This window comes from Carassius gibelio, chromosome B25 (genome assembly GCF_023724105.1).
Source record: "Carassius gibelio isolate Cgi1373 ecotype wild population from Czech Republic chromosome B25, carGib1.2-hapl.c, whole genome shotgun sequence".
Taxonomy (NCBI): Eukaryota; Metazoa; Chordata; class Actinopteri; order Cypriniformes; family Cyprinidae; genus Carassius; species Carassius gibelio.
Window position 1 is genome coordinate 5,249,063 of NC_068420.1, and position 17,993 is coordinate 5,267,055.

General features: G+C 38.4%; 1 protein-coding gene across 2 annotated transcripts; it reads right to left on the reverse strand.

The window, feature by feature from the left end:
• Positions 1-336: 336 nt before the first annotated feature.
• On the reverse strand, positions 337-17,361 carry LOC128014165 (ATPase MORC2A). Of its 2 annotated transcripts, none has more exons than XM_052597510.1 (27): positions 17,127-17,361; positions 15,940-16,116; positions 15,320-15,373; positions 15,182-15,216; positions 15,008-15,076; positions 14,811-14,901; positions 14,605-14,713; positions 14,358-14,517; positions 14,157-14,268; positions 9,393-9,518; positions 9,110-9,189; positions 8,675-8,757; positions 6,625-6,710; positions 6,392-6,532; positions 6,152-6,306; positions 5,912-6,040; positions 5,212-5,317; positions 4,991-5,123; positions 4,825-4,911; positions 4,253-4,540; positions 3,687-3,980; positions 2,246-2,306; positions 2,023-2,161; positions 1,739-1,915; positions 1,564-1,657; positions 1,257-1,445; positions 337-1,073 (listed from the first exon to the last, which is right to left on the reverse strand). In XM_052597510.1, exons 2-27 carry the CDS (start codon positions 16,005-16,007, stop codon positions 1,005-1,007), a joined length of 3,135 nt encoding a protein of 1,044 aa, XP_052453470.1. In that variant the 5' UTR covers positions 16,008-16,116; positions 17,127-17,361; the 3' UTR covers positions 337-1,004. The 2 variants fall into 2 exon arrangements, with proteins under 2 accessions (XP_052453470.1, XP_052453471.1); XM_052597511.1 differs by having other exon boundaries at positions 17,146-17,305.
• Between the last annotated feature and the right edge of the window lie 632 nt (positions 17,362-17,993).

A 17,993-nucleotide genomic window follows, 5' to 3' on the forward strand; every position in this document is an offset into this window, starting at 1 on the left:
TTAGCAGAATAATTGACCTCTGTGAATATTCACAAATTTAAGATCATCTTTCCTTCATGGCTTTATAAATATATGGTATATATCAAATATATGTAATTACATTTAATTACAACATTCCAATTGAATATTTTTAAACTGTACTAGCAACTATGCAAAATACAAAATTTACAACTTAAGGTCAAAGTGTGTATATTTAACATAGGCCATTTTTTTCCATCTCAGCAAATTGTTGAATGCATTTATCAACTGAATAAAAAAAATAATATGAAAGTTACAACTAGAACACAAACTGGAAGTTTTTTTTTTTTTTTTACCCCAGACAAACAGAATCATAAGACATGTACATCCTAAACTTTATTGGACTGTTTTAATAAAACTTTTTTAAAAAATATTCTCAGATATAAAGATGACTAAATACTGTAACTGAAGATGTTAACAGCATCAGATGTGTTTATTCAAAAAAAAAAAAAATTGGAGGATTAAAAAATAAAACACAAAATGAATATCACATCCAAATACATGGAAAATGAAATGGGAAGGAACTCAAACTTGAGGAAATTCTGATAACATAGCAGCAAGTTAAAGCCCATTTTCAAACTCAAAATGTCAAAATGGTTTGTAAGGAATCAATGCGAGCTGAGAAAGGCTGCGGACTCTTCCATGAAATCGGGTTGAGCATTAAGCTTTACAACACTGAGATCCTAAAACAGCCAATATGAACTCAAAACCTCCATGTAGAGTAAAATCGAACAAAGTTTTCAAACTGCAGGTTCCTCTCATCACCTTCGGCCCACAAGTTACATCCAAGGATGGGCTGATGGCCTGAGTTGTGTTTTTAAACCGAAAATTGCCTTGAAGTTGGTAATTGAAGTTGGCTCTTGCTGCATTGTTACAGTACAGGGATGAAGTTGTGGCTGACCAGCAAACATCTCCAGTCAGCCGTCAGAGCGCAAAGAATGCATGAAACGTGTAGAGAGTGAAAATGTAGGTAAAACAGAGGAGTTTCACTCTCCCTTTGTGACCAGATCTTCAATGTAGGCATCCAGCTCATCGTCACTGCTGATCTCAATATCCTGTGGAACATAATAAACATGAAAAAAAAAGTTAAAATTCCAAACAAATACATTATTTTTCTGTTGATAACTCTAAAGTCATTTAAACTCATAAAATCTCTTTGACAATGGCCCGTAAAATCAAAACAAATAGCAAAAGTGATTTATACAGGAAGTGAGTGTGTGTGTGTGTGTGTTTCAGACCTCCTGGACTTTCTGCAGAAGAGCGACGATGTTGGTTCTGAGTTTGCGGAGTTTCTCCTCAGATTCCCGGAGTTTGGCTTCTGCCCCGCTGCTCTTCTCCTCCACGGCTCGTGCACGTGACTCCGCCCGAGTTTGGTAGGAATTGCATAGACTCTGCAGTCCGGCCTCATACTGCTGGAAATACTCTTTCTGCAATTCACAATGAATAATTAATGCAATCCAATTAATATGTGCAAGCACTCAAACAATTTAGAATTGATATATCTTTGAAGGCTTCCGCGTAGCAGCAACGATGCTCTGTACTCACGATTGGAAAGGCCACAAGGTCCTCAGCACTCATAGTGTTCACAGAATCTTTAGGGATTCGGAAATCCGGAGGGAAAAAATACCGTAGCAATGTCCTGTGCCAAACGAACCATGAACGACGGGTTGAAATACACACAAAATGCACCTAGTATTAATGGAAGAAACCACAAACACACCTCATCATGGTCACAAGGCCTTCTGTGGTCTCTCTGCTCGGCCCGCTCTGAGTCGTGTCAGGCTCAGCAGCAGTGGGCGGAGTTACAGACCGTGCTGGACCCTGATTGGTGTCTGGACTTCGGGACTCTGGAGAGGCGGGACGCATAAGACGGACATCCTCGCTGCCCTTAAACACCCTGAAAACAATCAAAAACACAAATCAAACATTTGCTGTATACAAATAATTTAGAAGTTGCAATGAAACAGAACAGATCTGTTTATTTGTAAGTGTTTGTGCATGTACCAGCGGTCTCTAGGAGTGTTCATGGGAACATAGTCGAACTTGACCTTCCAGCGTATGCTCTCCTTTCCCGTCTCTACTGCGGTTACACGACCTGTGAACCACTCGCCGTTCACCTTCGCCTCCACCTGAATTCCTTTATCTACAACACCGTTATAAGATCTATAAATCATACCCCACAATTGGATACATCCTTTTATAATGCGCAACAATATGCATGTTTTACCTTTCTGTGCATTTTTTATCACATCTTTCTTCAGATCTTCATTAGTGCTATTTGTGATAACCTGACGGAGAAAGTGAAATCAATTAAAACTGCATAAAAGAAATAGTTCACCAAAAAATAAATTGAGCTGAATCTGTACTTAAACTCAAGCCATCCAAGATTAGGGCTGGATGACATGACCAAAATTTATATCACAATATATTTCTTAATTTCAGGTTGATAAGATATAATTCCGATGTGAATACAGTGATTTAAAAAGAAAAGCCTCAGAAAAGCCTCAAGCATGCTCAAAACAGATGTCTCTACCTACAAACTTCTGAAAAATGAAATGGCCAAGTCTATGAAACCTCCTCCTACAAAACTATAATATTTTAGAAATAAAAATGGAATAAATACAATTTATTTCACCTTTCATTTTTATTTAGCCTTCATACTAACAAGAAATGTGAAATCAGTCAAATAAACAAGGCTCTCAGATTCGCACATGTTGCTGGAGACTTATTGAAAATGCAGATTTATTCTCTGCCAGCAGGAGGCGCTTCTAGTACGGCAGAAACAGTGGTTTCCCCCGCAAAGGGCTGAACACAAAGCAGCGCTGCGCTCTTGAAAGCTACTTCATCAGATAAAATGAAAATGCCATCAAAACTTTTCAGAAGACAGATTTCTATAGAGATACATGCATATGAAACACCCGTGTTTTGATTTTGAAGGTGGAGTGTTCATGTTTATTCAATGAAGTCTATCGCCACAAATAGGAAACACTGGTTACATGTATTGAAATATTGGAAATGTGTTTAAATCTCATATCACTGTTATTGAAAAAAAGAAAATATCACAATATATACTGATTTTGAATTATTGTCCAGCCCTATCCAAGATATAGATGTGTTTTATTCTAATGGGAACAGATTTGGAGAAATATAGCATTACATTCATACAGCTGCTCAACAATGGATCCTCTGCAGTGAATGGGTGCCGTCAGAATGAGAGTCCAAACAGTTGATAAACACATCACAATAATCCATATTTAATAAGAACCATTTTTTGCTTTAACCGGTGCTTGATCTGTGCAGCCGTTTCTCCTGATTCAGACGAAGTGACTTTTTCACTTGAGAAAGCAATATTATAGATTATGAAGTCGTATTTTAGTTAACAAACTGTTAATGATGGATTTGTTTCTAAGAAACAAAAAGCTTTTTGTTTCACAAGATGTTAACTCATAGACGGGTGTGGATTACGGGGATGTTTTTATTAGCTATTTGGACTCTCATTCTGATGGCACCCATTCACTGGTAAACAAGTCATGTAAATGCTACATTTCTCCAAATCAGTTCTGATGGATGGCCTGGGGGCAATTACATATTCAGCACATTTTTGGGTGAACTATTGTTTTAAGTGAGTTCACCACCGTTTCCCTCTGGTAACGTTGTGTGAATGTTACCTCAGCGTTGGTCTGTTTAACAGCTGCTTCGGCTGCTGGTGGTTTTTTTTCCACGACAGCTTTCCCTCGAGCCTGAACAGATGCTGCCATCTTTGATTTTTTGGGTTGAGGTTCATCCTCTTCTGATGCACTGTCTTCTTCGTCATCCTCCTCCTCCTCCTCTTCTTCTTCTTCCTCCTCCTCCTCTTCACTTTCTTCTTCATCTGCATCCTCCTTTTCCTGGACTCTACTTTTCTTTTGGTTTCCTTTTTTGTTAGTTGGAGTTTGTTTGCCAGCAGTCTTGGCAGATGATGGCTAGCAAGGAAAAAACATGTATCAGTTTTTTTGGGATTTTTTTTTTTTATGCACTGAAACACGAAAGTTTCTACCCTCCTGTAAAGTTCAGCTCCAAACTTGACCAGACACAACTGAACCAACTTATTAGAATCTGAAGGAGCGCTTGATTGATTACAGACAGGTGTGTTTGCTCAGCGCTGGAACTGAACTCTGCAGGTAGGTAGATCTCCAGGACCAGTTCGGGCACCCCTGGTTTATAAGAGTATATAAAAGTATATAAGATTACTTACTGTAGTGGCGCGGCTCTGTGTGACACTTCTGCGAGCCGGTGTCTTTGTGGGTGGTGGCGGGGCTACAGGTTTGGCGGCGGGTTTTGTTGCCTTTGTTGCAGGAGCTGGTGATGACTTTGCTTTGGATGGAGGGGGAGGAGCTGGTGGGGTCCGGGTGGGTCGTGAAGGAGGCGTCGCTTTAGGGGGAGGAGTTTTTGCTATCTGTGGTTGACTGACAGCTTTTCTGACCACTGCGGGGAGAGGTGGGGAGCGTGGGCGGGGCACTGCTCGCTGAGATGAGCGGGTCGGCTATTAGGGAGGATAAATAGGTAAAAGAAAATATATATTTATTTTGATATAATAGAATAAAACAATGCATAGCATTAAACCTGTCAAAAAGATGTCTTAAGTCACATTAAAACGCTACATAAATAATCAGGGTGAGTAAATTACAAAAGATTTATTCAACTCTCCTTGTGAAAAAAATAATTCAGATTTTTTTAAATATTTTGTGTCTTGATGGTATGGTAAAATGTAACCTAAATATATTTTTGTGAGAATTGTCCACACACATCCGGACACAGATACTGTACCTGAGGCGTGCGTTCTTCTGCAGGTTTTGTACTGACATCTAGAGGCAGCCGTTTTATATCTGCTGCTGATTTTACTGTCGTGGTTTTCTGTGAGGAAAAATAAAGCTTTAATTTACACAAAATGAACACAAAAAGGCTCAGAAGCGAGCTGAGATCATGGACAGACCTGCATGGCCTCCAGTTTTTCTTGCTGCTGACGGATTTTCTCTGATAGATCTTTCTGTTTGTCATCTGATGACTTGACATCCTTTTTCAAAACACCAATGGGCAAATTCTGCTTCTGCTCAGGAGCATCACACCTAACAGAACAGAACAAACGGAAGATTGAGGAAGAAATAAAAAATTGTATTGAACCATTAGAATGCTTCTGGGATCTAATTTCCTGACCTGTCCTGGTTTCCGTCCGGGTTCATGAGACACACCCAGCTGTCTGGGTACCGTTTGTCCACAGCATCCATCTGAAACGGCAGCGTCCGCCACTTCAAACACTTATCTACAGAAAGAAAGATTGAAAACGCTAAGGAATTATATTTATCTTCTGAATGAATGTGAGTGGTGTTTGCCTACAGCAATGATGCAAGGGTGGGCTGCCTGTTCTGTGTGTTTCTATGTGGTTACTAGAATGTTCTGGTTGTTTCTTAGGGCATCTAATGTTCTGGTTATATTTTAGGGTATTGCTATGCATTGCTAAGATGTTCAGTTTTTTTTCCCATATGTGTTTGCTAGTGTGATTTTAGGTGGTTTCTTGCTGGCCCAAGTCAAAAGATTCCACCTACATGACTTTAGTCACTAATTCAATTCAAGTCTACAATATTTTCAAATTTTTGGCATTAACCAGGTAGGAATTTTAACATCAGATCACTTTGCACATAATTATTAGTGAAAATACACCAGCCCATAACAACTGCCAATATTTGAAGCAAGATTCATGTCTGTAGCACAAAAGTTCATTACATTAGATTAGAAGTTAGGATCAAATCAGTAATCTTGATTTTGGCCAAATACATTTTTGCCACATTTATGCAGATAAATATTTGGCATGTTAAAGGAACTTTTTGAAGGGCTGAATGGATGTTTATGTTCATACCACACTGGATGGTGATCGGGATCTCCATGGCCCTCCGTCTGCGAAACCGGAGTTCATTTGAGGGGACGGAGTTCCAGTTAGCCGACAAATAACCAAATTCATCCCAGAATTTCACTATGCCCTTCTGAGCTGTTGAGGGAAACATTTCATTCCATGTTACATTTATGAATTATGAATTAATCATTCATAATTCAATGAATATTCCATAAACGTGTGTACATATTACACAAAAAGACTGACCTATACCAATGTCCTTCCAGTACTGGGCGAGATATTCTCCCATGGCTCTCAGTAAGTGTCTGTATTCTTTAGCGTCTGCAAAGTCCTGTTTGTTGTGCGTTGGTTCGAGCACTAGATAGGGAACATCCACTACTCCTACAACACCCCCACAGGCCCTGACACACCCACAGACAGTAGTTATCCATGAAGCTATTGTTACACATCAGCTTACGTAATGAGGTGTGTGCGTTTTTCACTCACATTCCTCCCTCCAGCTGTGGTCCTGTCTTCTCGTACATCTTTATTAGACGGCTGCAGTTATACACAAACATTCCGTCCTGATCTCGTCTCTCAATGTTCACACCGAATATAAAGTTCAGCTCCTTGGGCTCTTTCAAAGCTCTGAAACAGAAAGGATAACAGATCTCAAGGTATTCTTTAAGAGGTCATAGCGTGTTTGTAGGTGCGCGTTACATGTTGTAGGCGTGTATTACTTTTGTTTGGATGCGTGGATGGCTTGTTTTCTAGTAGCTTCGGCACGTAACGCCACAGCCGAATCTTGTGCCTTTCTCAGAGCGGCCTGAAACCAGCAACAGGAAATAAAACGCATATATTATAAACCTGGAGATCCAACAAGCACTTATAAATTGACATTTAATAAATTATTTGATAAATAAAACTAAAGAAGAAAATGTGAGTGCCATATTTTTCGGATTATAAGTCGCATCTGAGTACGAGTCGCATCAGTCCAAAAATACGTCATGATGAGGAAAAGAACATAAGTCACATTGAAGTAGAAGTCGCATTTATTTAGAACCAAAAGAAAACATTACCGTCTATAGCCACGAGAGGGCGCTCTATGTTTTCAGTGTAGACTACAGGAGCACTGAGCAGCACAGAGCGCCCTCTCGCTGCTGTAGACGGTAATGTTTCCTCTTTGTTCATTTCTCTTGGTTCATGTCAAATTAATTTTGATAAGTCGCACATGACTATAAGTCGCAGGACCAGCCAAACTATGAAAAAAAGTGTGACTTATAGTCCAGAAAATACGGTAGTGCTGTTCCGTGCAAAACTCAACATCGTTATGCAAAGATGTTGTGGGCGGTGCTATATATACACTGCATACCCTTCTGTGTGTAATTTAAATATACATTTCTTCTTATTAAATGTTACAAAAGGGATTTAGTCAAGAGCAGTGAGAGATTTTCTATTTGGTTGTTTTGATTAACATCAGACAGCAGGAATATTAGACTGCTGTCACTTTAAGAGCTGCGTGGATCCAATATACTGTTACAAAATGTGTTTCCTTTCTCAGCTTTTTGCTTTCACTTAAGACCTGAATTACTGTGTTTAAGAGGATACTTGCAAAAACTGGCATTTTGACACAAGTGTGTGTATTTGACTGTTTAAGGCCTATAAAGCAGCAGAAATAACTCTATGAGCACCGTTTTCATGTGCACTTGCTTCTGTGACAGAGCTCAGAAACAGACATTACGTGCACACAGTGAAATTAGTTCTCTTTCACTTGCTTCTCAAACACTTGTTTTTAAATTGCAGTGCTTAAAAACTATTATTATATGTTTTCATGACCATAGCACAGCAAATTCACATGAAAATGTAACCACATTCAAGATGACAGTCGAAAATCTCTACCGGTTAAAGTCACAGTCACACTGCACTTTTCACACTGACTTCCATTCATATGCATGCGATGCGTCAGACCTAAAATACAAGCCGTGCAAGTTTTTGCATTTCGCTGTGTTCCAAAGTACAAACTTTGTGAACTCTGGCTTCCAAATTAGCATCACGTGATACCGTGTGACCCGCAGCAGATTGATATGTCACAGCATGACCTCATATCTGTATTAAAAGAACTTAATTTTAAAACTGCAGCTGTAATAATGTTTGTGGTTGGAGCTTTTCATATCTTTCCATTTAGGGTGTGTTTGCAGCAGTGTTGAGCAATATAGCGAATCACAGACATATCTGTTGATTTCATGAACACAATCCACTCACTGTTAACTGATGCTGCGTTCTACACTCTCATTAAAACAAAGAAAGAGTAGACATGATGTAAATAGGAGATTAATTGTGCAGTGTAAAGCTTCTTTGATTATTTATAATTAACTTTGTAAAATCACGATGATCTACCATAAGATGTTTTATTTTTATATTTATTAATTATTTTTTACGTTTATTATTTATTATTCTAAAAAAAATATTATCTTATACTTAACTAAAACAACGGAAAATAGGGGAAAATCTCATTACGACAAATGTTTCCCTCAAATACACCTTGGACAATTAGTGGTACCCCTTGAGATTACAAGTAAAATCTCTGAACTATATTCCAATTCATATTTACAATTTTAAGCATACCAGGGTGAATTACAGACATTAAATTATCTAGCCATGGCTTATATATGTGTCCTCTGAAAGATATTATCAGGAAGAACAATGTTTCTTTTGTTTCAGAGTCTCGGGGTCAGATCCTTGATCTTCTGGGTCTGAAGTGTGTGTGTTTGGGTGGTTGTGAGGTCTTACTCTGGCTTCTTTGGATAAATCATCCCCAAGCTTTAACTCCAGGGCACGAGCTTTGCTCTCGGCCTCTCGTGCCTTCTCCTCAGCTAGAGAGGAAGTCAAACATATGCATAAGAGAAAAAAGAGAAGGGACATAAGTGATTTGATTTTACAGCACGCAGTCTAATTCACTGAGAATCCAGTCAAAATAATTTCTCTTTTTTCCTTTGTTACAATCTTTATCAAGGGAAGAGCAAAAAGATTCCTTTATAAATATACCAACAACGTGTGAACGCAAGCTGCTATATCCTGTCAATACTTGTGGTTCAGTATTTAAAGAGCAGAAATGGTCATTTAGAGGAAATGCTATAAGAAGCCACAAAGCCTGAAGTCAACTTCCCTTAACGCTCAATTCTAGTCAACTCTTGAGAAATTTATGTGTACTGAGGTAAATCTCACCAAGTTTTGAGAGGTGATCTGCCTTCTTGACCTCCTGCTCTGCACGGGTTTTAAAGCGCGTTGATGTGTATTTGTACATCCTAGAAGTTAAAAGAAAAGAATATGTAACATATATTGAGTCAGAACGTTTGCCACCACCTCTGAGGGTGTTTTCACACTTGATTTAGTTCACAAGAACGACTAGTAAAAATAACTTATTGACTAGCATTTTTTCACAACATTAAGTGTCAAAATCATTTTGAGGTTAAAAACCCCCAGAGACTGTGATATTTTTCGTGTTTACCTAGGGCTATACAAGCAGCAGGACAATCTCTTGGTTCTGACTTTGTGACCCTGAATGAAGATCCTCATTCTGGGATCGATGTACAGGACAGCAGCGTATGCACGGAATGATCTCCTCTCTGGCTTCCTGTTTGCAACACAAACATACGTGTTAGTATCACCCAAAACATCCAACAGTTCATTCACATGATAAAAACACTTGCCGCATGCCAGCTCAAGAGAAACATCAGTCGGTTTATGATAACTCTTCTCTTGGAAGGCCAACTTCCTTTATGGTTTAACTCCAATCTGATCCACCACTTTTGTCTAGAAGTTTCAAGTAATCCTGAAGGTGCTGACTAGCTGATTTAAAAGAATAGTTCACCCCAAAATTAATTTGCTAAAAATGTACTCACCTTCAGTACATCAAAGATGTAGATGAGTTTGTTTCTTCATCAGATTTGGTGAAATGTAGCATTGCATTACTTTCTCATCAAATGGATCCTCTGCAGTGAATGGGTGCCGTCAGAATGAGAGTCCAAACAGCAGATAAAAACATCACAATAATCTACCCGACTATATACAGTCTAGTAATTAACATCTTGTGGAAATGAAAAGCTTGTTTTTAAACTTTAAACAGTTGTTTCTGGTTAAACACAAGTCCATAATATTAGTTTCTCAAATAAAAAAGGCCATCTAGTCTGAATCAGATGAGAAATGGACAACAAGCACTGTTTACAAGATAGCAGTAACAGCCCAAAACTGATCTAAACAAATATGTCAGTGGGCTTTGATGTCAGAGGAAAACAGGGGATGTACTATTTTTATTGTACACTAGTATTTTGGCCAGAATAAGCTATTTAAAGTTAAAACAACTTAATAATGGATTTGTTTCTTACAAATATGCAACGTTTCACTTCACAAGACATTAACTGATGGACTGGAGCGGTGTGGATTACTGTGATGTTTTGTTCACAGCAGAGGATCCATTGATGAGCAACTGATGTAATGCTACATTTTTCTTAATCTGAAGAAAGAAAAACTCATCTACATCATGAATTTAGCCTGAGAACGCAGCACATTTTAATTTGGTGTGAATTACGGCTTTAAGCGTGTTAAACGTGTGGTTTGTGATAATATCTACAGAAAGGTAAAGAACTGGGCCCATATGGTAGCACTTTATTTTACAGTCCTGTTCCTCATGTACATACTATGTACTTATTATAGTAATTACAATAACTATGTAATAACTAGGTACTAACCCTGAACCTACCCCTAAACCTTCCCCTACCCCATGTAGTTACCTTGTGTTACCAGAACTTTCTTAGATAAATACACTGTAAGTACACTATAAGTACATGTTAGTACACGTACTGTAAAATAAAATGCAACCGCCCATATTTATCAAGCTTCAAGTGCCATTTTAGTCTTAAGTGTTGAGAATTCATGAAATTTATGCTTACTGTCATACTTAAAAAAGCAAGTTTTCACATTTCTTAAAGCTAAGAATCACTCTTACTCCCCCAGTTATTTGAGACAGCTCGAGAGGTCTCTCAAGTAGTTTTGAGAGTGTTGTGATTGTGCGGAGTCGTCGAATCTTTCAAACAAATGGTTACATTTCCTCAGTAATTCAAACCGAAAACGAGGAAAGAACATTTACAGTGCATCTGGAAATTATTCACAGCGCTTCACTTGTTCCACATTTATGTCACAATCTTATTCCGAAATGGATTAAATTAATTATTTTCCTAAAAACTCTACAAACAATACCCCATAATGACAACATGAAAGAAGTTTATTTGAAATCTACTATCAACACTAGTTTTATTGCTCAAAGAAATGCAGGCAAAGCAACTCTTACTCAAGTCTCTCTAAAACAGACACAATGCCCAAAACTGTCCTTGTATATCGTATTTTCTATTGTATACGGTTTTATGCATGCTTATGATAGAACCACTCGTTCATGTAAGCTCATCTATATGTACTCTTACCATGTTATATCTATGAATTTGTCTTCTGATGATCTAAACGAGAGTGTATATTATATGTTGGTACAAAGGCAATATATTAGTGTTCTAAGAATCATTAGTAATTTTTTATCAACACCAAATCAAATTACACAAGCAAAATATCATGCTCTAAGACAAAGTCGTAAACTTTCCCTCCAAAAATAAAAGTCAGCATTGGTTCTGTGACCTCCCGGAGGTGTGAGCTCAATAGTAGATGAATTGTCACATCAGTGACCCGCCTCAGTCTGTCTGCGGTTCGGTTAGATTCTGAGAAGATGATGATGTGAGCTAGAACACTTCTGCAAGCCTTAAGTCTGCACCAGTCTTCAGCCTCGTCTTTACATTCATTAATGATCCTTGGATCTCAGCAGACGTCTCTCTTAGCTCTTCATCATCTTCATCTGGGAGAAAACTCTCGCGTCCACCACAGAGTCAGAATAATTTCTTTTTTGGAGTTAATCACTTTTCAAACCCGGAAGGTGATCACGACTCCTAAACCACCGAACCTCCAAACCATCAAGACTTTCATCCGAGACTACATCCTGATGCTCATTCCAGGCCAAAGCAATGCAAGTATCGTAGATTTAACTAAACTAAACAGAGGTTTAGTATAAACTATAGACCCCGTTATAAACGGTGCTGATGGTTTTACTCAGGTGGTTAACTGACTCTTTCCATAACTGCATTCTCTGGTTTCTCTAATGGCTTCATTCATCCCCTTTAGATCCCCTTTTGTATGCACATGTGATTGTTTGTTTGTTTTACTAGTTTGTGTTAAAGAGTTTAGTTAATACAATTCTTGTGCACAAATTACATGAGTTTCTAATTCTGCTTTGTAAATTAAATGTCCCTTTACGTTTTGATCCTTACCACATGCTTTAATGCATTATTAAGCTACTGTAAGAGGTTTTTTTTCTCTGGCCATGAAAATATACTTTGAGATGAAATTACTCTAAATGTTCACTGGACAAACAGATTAGTTGATGGCAATTTAATTCTGCTACAGTTACTACTAACAGCTCAAATAAATGTAATTGTAATTAATCATTATTAATTGTAATTATTTATACATTTCCCTTTTGCGCTAGCTTACTACATCACAGAAGCGGCTTTACTGATGAGATGTGCATGAAAATCGCATTCGATTTTTTGCACAGCCCTAGTACATGCATATAAGGTCCCACAGTTAACAGTGCATGCAAGAGCACAAACCAAGCCATGAAGTCCAAGGAATTGTCTGTAGACCTCCGAAACAGGATTGTATCGAGGCACAGATCTGGGGAAGGGTACAGAAACATTTCTGCTCTATTGAAGGTTCACAGAAGCATGTGATCTTATGTAGTGTTACCCTTAATGGAAGAGGTCTTAGAGTTGGCCCCCTGGCCAAACCGAGCAATAGATGGAGAAGGGCTTTGATTAGTGTTGTGACCAAGAAGCTGACAGTCACTCTAGTTGAGCTCCATGATTATACATGCAGATGGGAGAAACCTACAAAAGGACAAACATCACTCCAACACTCCTTCGTTCTGGGTTTATGGCAGCGTGGCCAAACTCAATCCTCAAACTCAATCCCAAACAAGATTCTCTTTTCTTTTCCTCAATTGCAAGCATAATGTACGAAAGAAACCAGCTCTGCTCATCAACTGCAGAGTAGCATCCCGAAAACAAAGTGTGCTAACAACCTCATGCTGTGGGGCTGTTTTTCAGCGACGGGGACTGAGGGTCTCGTCATGGTAGAAGAAAAGCTCAATGCACCAAAATATAGAGATAACCTTAACAAAAACTGAGTCCAGAGGATTCAGAAGCTTAGACTGGGACAAAGATTGTCCCGTCACACCCAAAAACAAATTAAATAAAGCTTCAAGAAGTAAAAAAAAAAAAAAAAAAAAAACTTATTTCATGTAATGTTGTCATTATGGGGTCTTGTTTATAGAATTTTGAGGAAAATAATGATTTTAATCCATTTTGGATAAGGCTGAAACATAAAATGTGGATGCGAATACTTTCCAGATGCACTGTACATTACTAAAGAACATCATTACTGACTTCAATCTAGCGTGAGTATTATGCTCTTTAAAAACACCTTTTATAATAAGTGAAGCTTTCTACACTGTATAACGAATAAATATCTTACCACTTACTTACACTGCACACGTCTGCAGTGCGTTACGACTCTTGACACATCCACCGGAGCTGATCGTGGCCACTCTGGTCAATGCTTGTGTTTATACCAGCTGATCCACGGCACGTTTTTCTGAAGCATCCCATTAGAGGCTCTCTGCACTAAATTACTGAAGATAGGCGCCTAGTCTATTTTTTTACGAACAATACTAATATTAATCGTCTTGCTATCGTCAGCAACAGGGGATATCTCTGATATCATCTATCTTCACAACCCTAAAGCCAGGTCAGTTTACAGCACACTGGTTTAAATTTGTAATTAAGACATGGTGGAAAACTCTTCAGAATTTCACCATTCAATGTGAATTCATCTGAGAATATTCTTAAATAAGGAAATCTATTAATTGATTGGTCCATGCATATTTCGTCATCAAAAATCCCATTTGTGGCACAGCAAAGTATCGTGGATCAACTCTAAGACTTATACTAAAGATTTAGTCCTACACTTCGCTTAAATTTCAACTGAGATGCTTGATGACTAACTTTTAAGTGCAACTTTGAGCCAATAATCTTTTTACACTTCTTAGCAGTGTTCTTGGGAGTAATTCCTTAAGGCTTGGTAAATACAGGCCCAGATGATTTGCGGATTAACTCACACTCCCTCTACAGGCGTCCCAGCCATCAGAATGTCCTGATGGTCCGTCTCCACATCCAACTCCGGCTCTCGGTTATCCATCAACTTCAAGTTATAAACTACAACCAGCGTACCTACAAACACACAGTAATCCGATTTAACAGTCTCATTCAAGACACAATCTAATGGATTTCATTTTTGACAAACTGCTGCAAAAACCAACCACTGGGTCCTTCGATCTTCTTGAACTGGCGGAATAGCTGTTCTTCATTCTTAAAAGGTGAATACTTAAAGATGAGTTCAGTCTCAGTAGCGTACTTCTCTGTGTCTTGAGTCAGAGGCTGCTGGGTCTTTGCGTCCCAACAGGGTAATGGGACAATCACCTACAAGAACATGCCAAAACTCTCAAGAGCTCTGCTTTCAGTTCAGAATGAGTGGTTGTATATGATGGCCTGAAATCAACATCTTACCTCGTCCAGACCCTCCTCTTCATGAAACGTTCGCGACAAAAACAAACACGTTAATTTGTCATCTTTTTTAGTGAAAAGAATGAAGTCCTTCCCAATACGCATGGATCCCCTAAAAAAGACCAGGATGTTTATGTATAAAAAAGCCTAAATATCAAAATACGTGCAGCTTATCGGTTTGTGAAAAAAAAAAGCGTCATAATACTTACGACTTTAATCCGTTTCCATACTGGCCAATGTGAGTGGACTCTGGGAATCGTTTGCTTGATTTTCCGAACTGGATGACGTGAGTGGCTTCGCCTATTCAAAACATTTCTACTGTCATCACTATGTCATGTATGAGATGTTGTTGAGTAGAAATGCATGCATTTTGTGGTGTGATGAATATTTTATTTGCTTTACTCACTGGGGTCCATTCCAGTGCCATCATCAAGAAAACACAGCATAAACCCGCCTCTCAGATCTGGTCTCTTCTCTGATTGGCCATAACAAATTAATTTTAACATATATTAGGGGTCAATTTATTATGTTACAATACATATTTTTGCTAGTATTAAAATGTATGACTGTAACATAAAACCTGTATAGATGTCTATCCGTGTGGCATTTGCGTCTCTGTAGACAAGAAATGGAGTGAATGTTCACTTTAATGATGCATTATGATTTAGTATGTCTGTAATACTTAATAATTACTGATGGAAAAAAACAGTGTTAGTACCTTGAGTTGTCCACAAGCTCGGCCAACGCTCCAAAAAGAAACTCGTGGGTTGTCCTGTCGGCCACAAAATAATTTGTCTTAGTCTGATCTTTTTCATAGCCCTGAGTTACTTTGGTAGTTTATGGTTGATAAGCGCAGAAGTATGTAACAAAGTTGAGTTTTTACACAAAAACAATTCAGCTTTAATACAACATTGTACAACATTTAATGTACAACCAAAACAACATCCACATTCAAAACTGCTCTTTGGGGTTCAATTCACAAACACATTTACACTGTCTGCCCTCCCACTGATAGTAAACGCATCACTTTGCTGGAAAAAAAATGAGCTCTGCATCGTCAAATGTCAATCGTGCCACAGCATTTCATCAAAAAAGAATGACTTCTTGTCATGTTATCGCTTCAAACTGCTCTGTAGAAAGAAGAAGCAAGATCTGTTCACCAACCATTAATGGATATGGACAGAAATGTCCGCTTTTGAAAATCAAAAGCTCCAACATGATTGGCTGACTGCTATGCAAGTTATAGCAGTTGGAGTGTACCAAGTTCAATCAAAAAAATGTCAATCTATGGCAAATATGCAAAAATATCATCAAAAATGCACTAAAATGAGTACTTACGAGTTTGTGTGCAGATATTCAAATGTGAGCTGAGCTCGGTTTAATGAGCTGTAATTTGTGTAGGCCATCGTCTCAAAATAAAACTTAATTAAAACAAAAGAGAAAGCCCGCTGACTGTATTCAAGTCTCGTCTCTACATTCTTCTCATATGATGAGAATCGTGTGACTGTTCAACACCTAGAAAACAAGAAACAAACATGTCAGTACAATCCATCCATAGATCTATTGCAAAACTGTAGCATACCACCTGTTAATATACAGCTTAAAGTGATTCATACTTTTTATTAAATAGTAAGTGACAGCAGTACGTAATACGCAACAATACAATCGTTTCAAGCAGAAGTATGCTACGGTAAGACTACGATGTTCACATGTGGCGTCAAGCGACATTTTTTGGAAATTTATTTGGTTTGCATTTTGTATTTAATTCTGTGTAAAAAAAAAATCTTTACTTCGTAATTATTTCCAATGCATTCAAGTGCAATGCATTGTGGGGATCCATAAAGTGTGCATTTCTATACTTGGCATTTTGGCAAATGTATTTGAATACTGTGCCTAGTATACATACTTAATATGACAGAAACTGTAAAGTAGTATGTTATATTAGAATAGCCTCAAATTGAGCAGAGGAAAAACTCAGTATTCCAAACCTTGTGAAAATACAACAATCTCCATTCTGTGTGCTTTTAACGTTACATCTCTTGTCATGTTAAACATTTAATCACTGTAAATTGTGTGGCTTTTAATATCCTTTCCTATTTTAAGCATGCATGCTGCATTTGTTGAACATTTACAGACATCAGCCTTTAAAAATTATAATGCATGTTTTCTTTTTCTGGGCGAAAATAATGAACTATACAGGTGAGCTCATAAATGGGCTGTCTCTAAGGGACATTACACTGTCCGTTCTTGAAGGGACTTAAAAACACACGCCAGGCCAGCCCATGCTGCAAGGCCCTTAAGAGCCATGCAACAGCAGAGACTGATGATCTGCTAACACTTTCATTCACTAAACGCTCAAACTAGTATCTAGACTGTCGAATGTAACTCGTGACTCATGCAATAAAGCATGCACATGAGCACTAGTCAAATAACTGCGGCCTGTCCATAAACAACCGTCTACATTCACAAAACCAGCAGCCTTTGTACAGTAACACAAGCAATAATGTGATTTCAATAATGCAAACCATTTAACAATTCCGCGACCTCCGTTTGAGTTTATCCAAAGGTTTCTGCCTGCTGCATGAGGAAAACTACCAAACAAGAATGTTTATTCCTTTTTCGTTCATAGAAAGTAGACGCAAGGCCTCGAATCGCTCCAGCAGCTTTTTCCCTCGAACAACACGCACCAGCAACGAGACAGGATGCCCCGCCCTCCTCGCCGCGCTCAGCCAATCGCGTTGCCCGATTTGTCGTTACGCGCGTCTGATTGGTTGAATTCGCCGTCGTTTAACATAAAGCAGGAAGTAAGTGAGCTGGTCCTTGAAGGAATGTGGCGTGGAAAAACGCGGGGAGACAATCATGCTAAAGCACAAACGACTAATCGATGAGCTGGCTTTTATATAATCATATAAAAGGTAATAATGATACCACAACCTTTATGTAATAGGAAATCATTAGGTGGCGTTTTGATAGATATGTCGATTTACTGGTAACGTTTCCTATAGTTGTGTGGTTTAAGCTGTACAGTCTGTAAGCGATTCTGATAAAAGACTGTTAACGATGGAAGTTGTATGTAATGGACGAAGGGGACAAAATGTCTGCCGTCTCTTCTGAACCTAAAAGCTGTTAGATAACTTCAAACAGATGCCATTCACTGATTTCGAAGAGTTGTAATGTTTTCATACTACAACTGAAATCGGTGAGAAATCACACCTGTTTGAGTGTAATTATACTCTGAAGGCGTAAAGAAAAAATGTGTTGGGTAGCGGCCCGCACTTTTTAGCCAATAAGAAAACAATGGCTGCTTTTTACATGTTCTGATTGGCTGATGTTTCTCTGGGGGAGGGGTTTGAAGAATGTGTTGTTGATGGAATATTGGGGGAGTAATATAA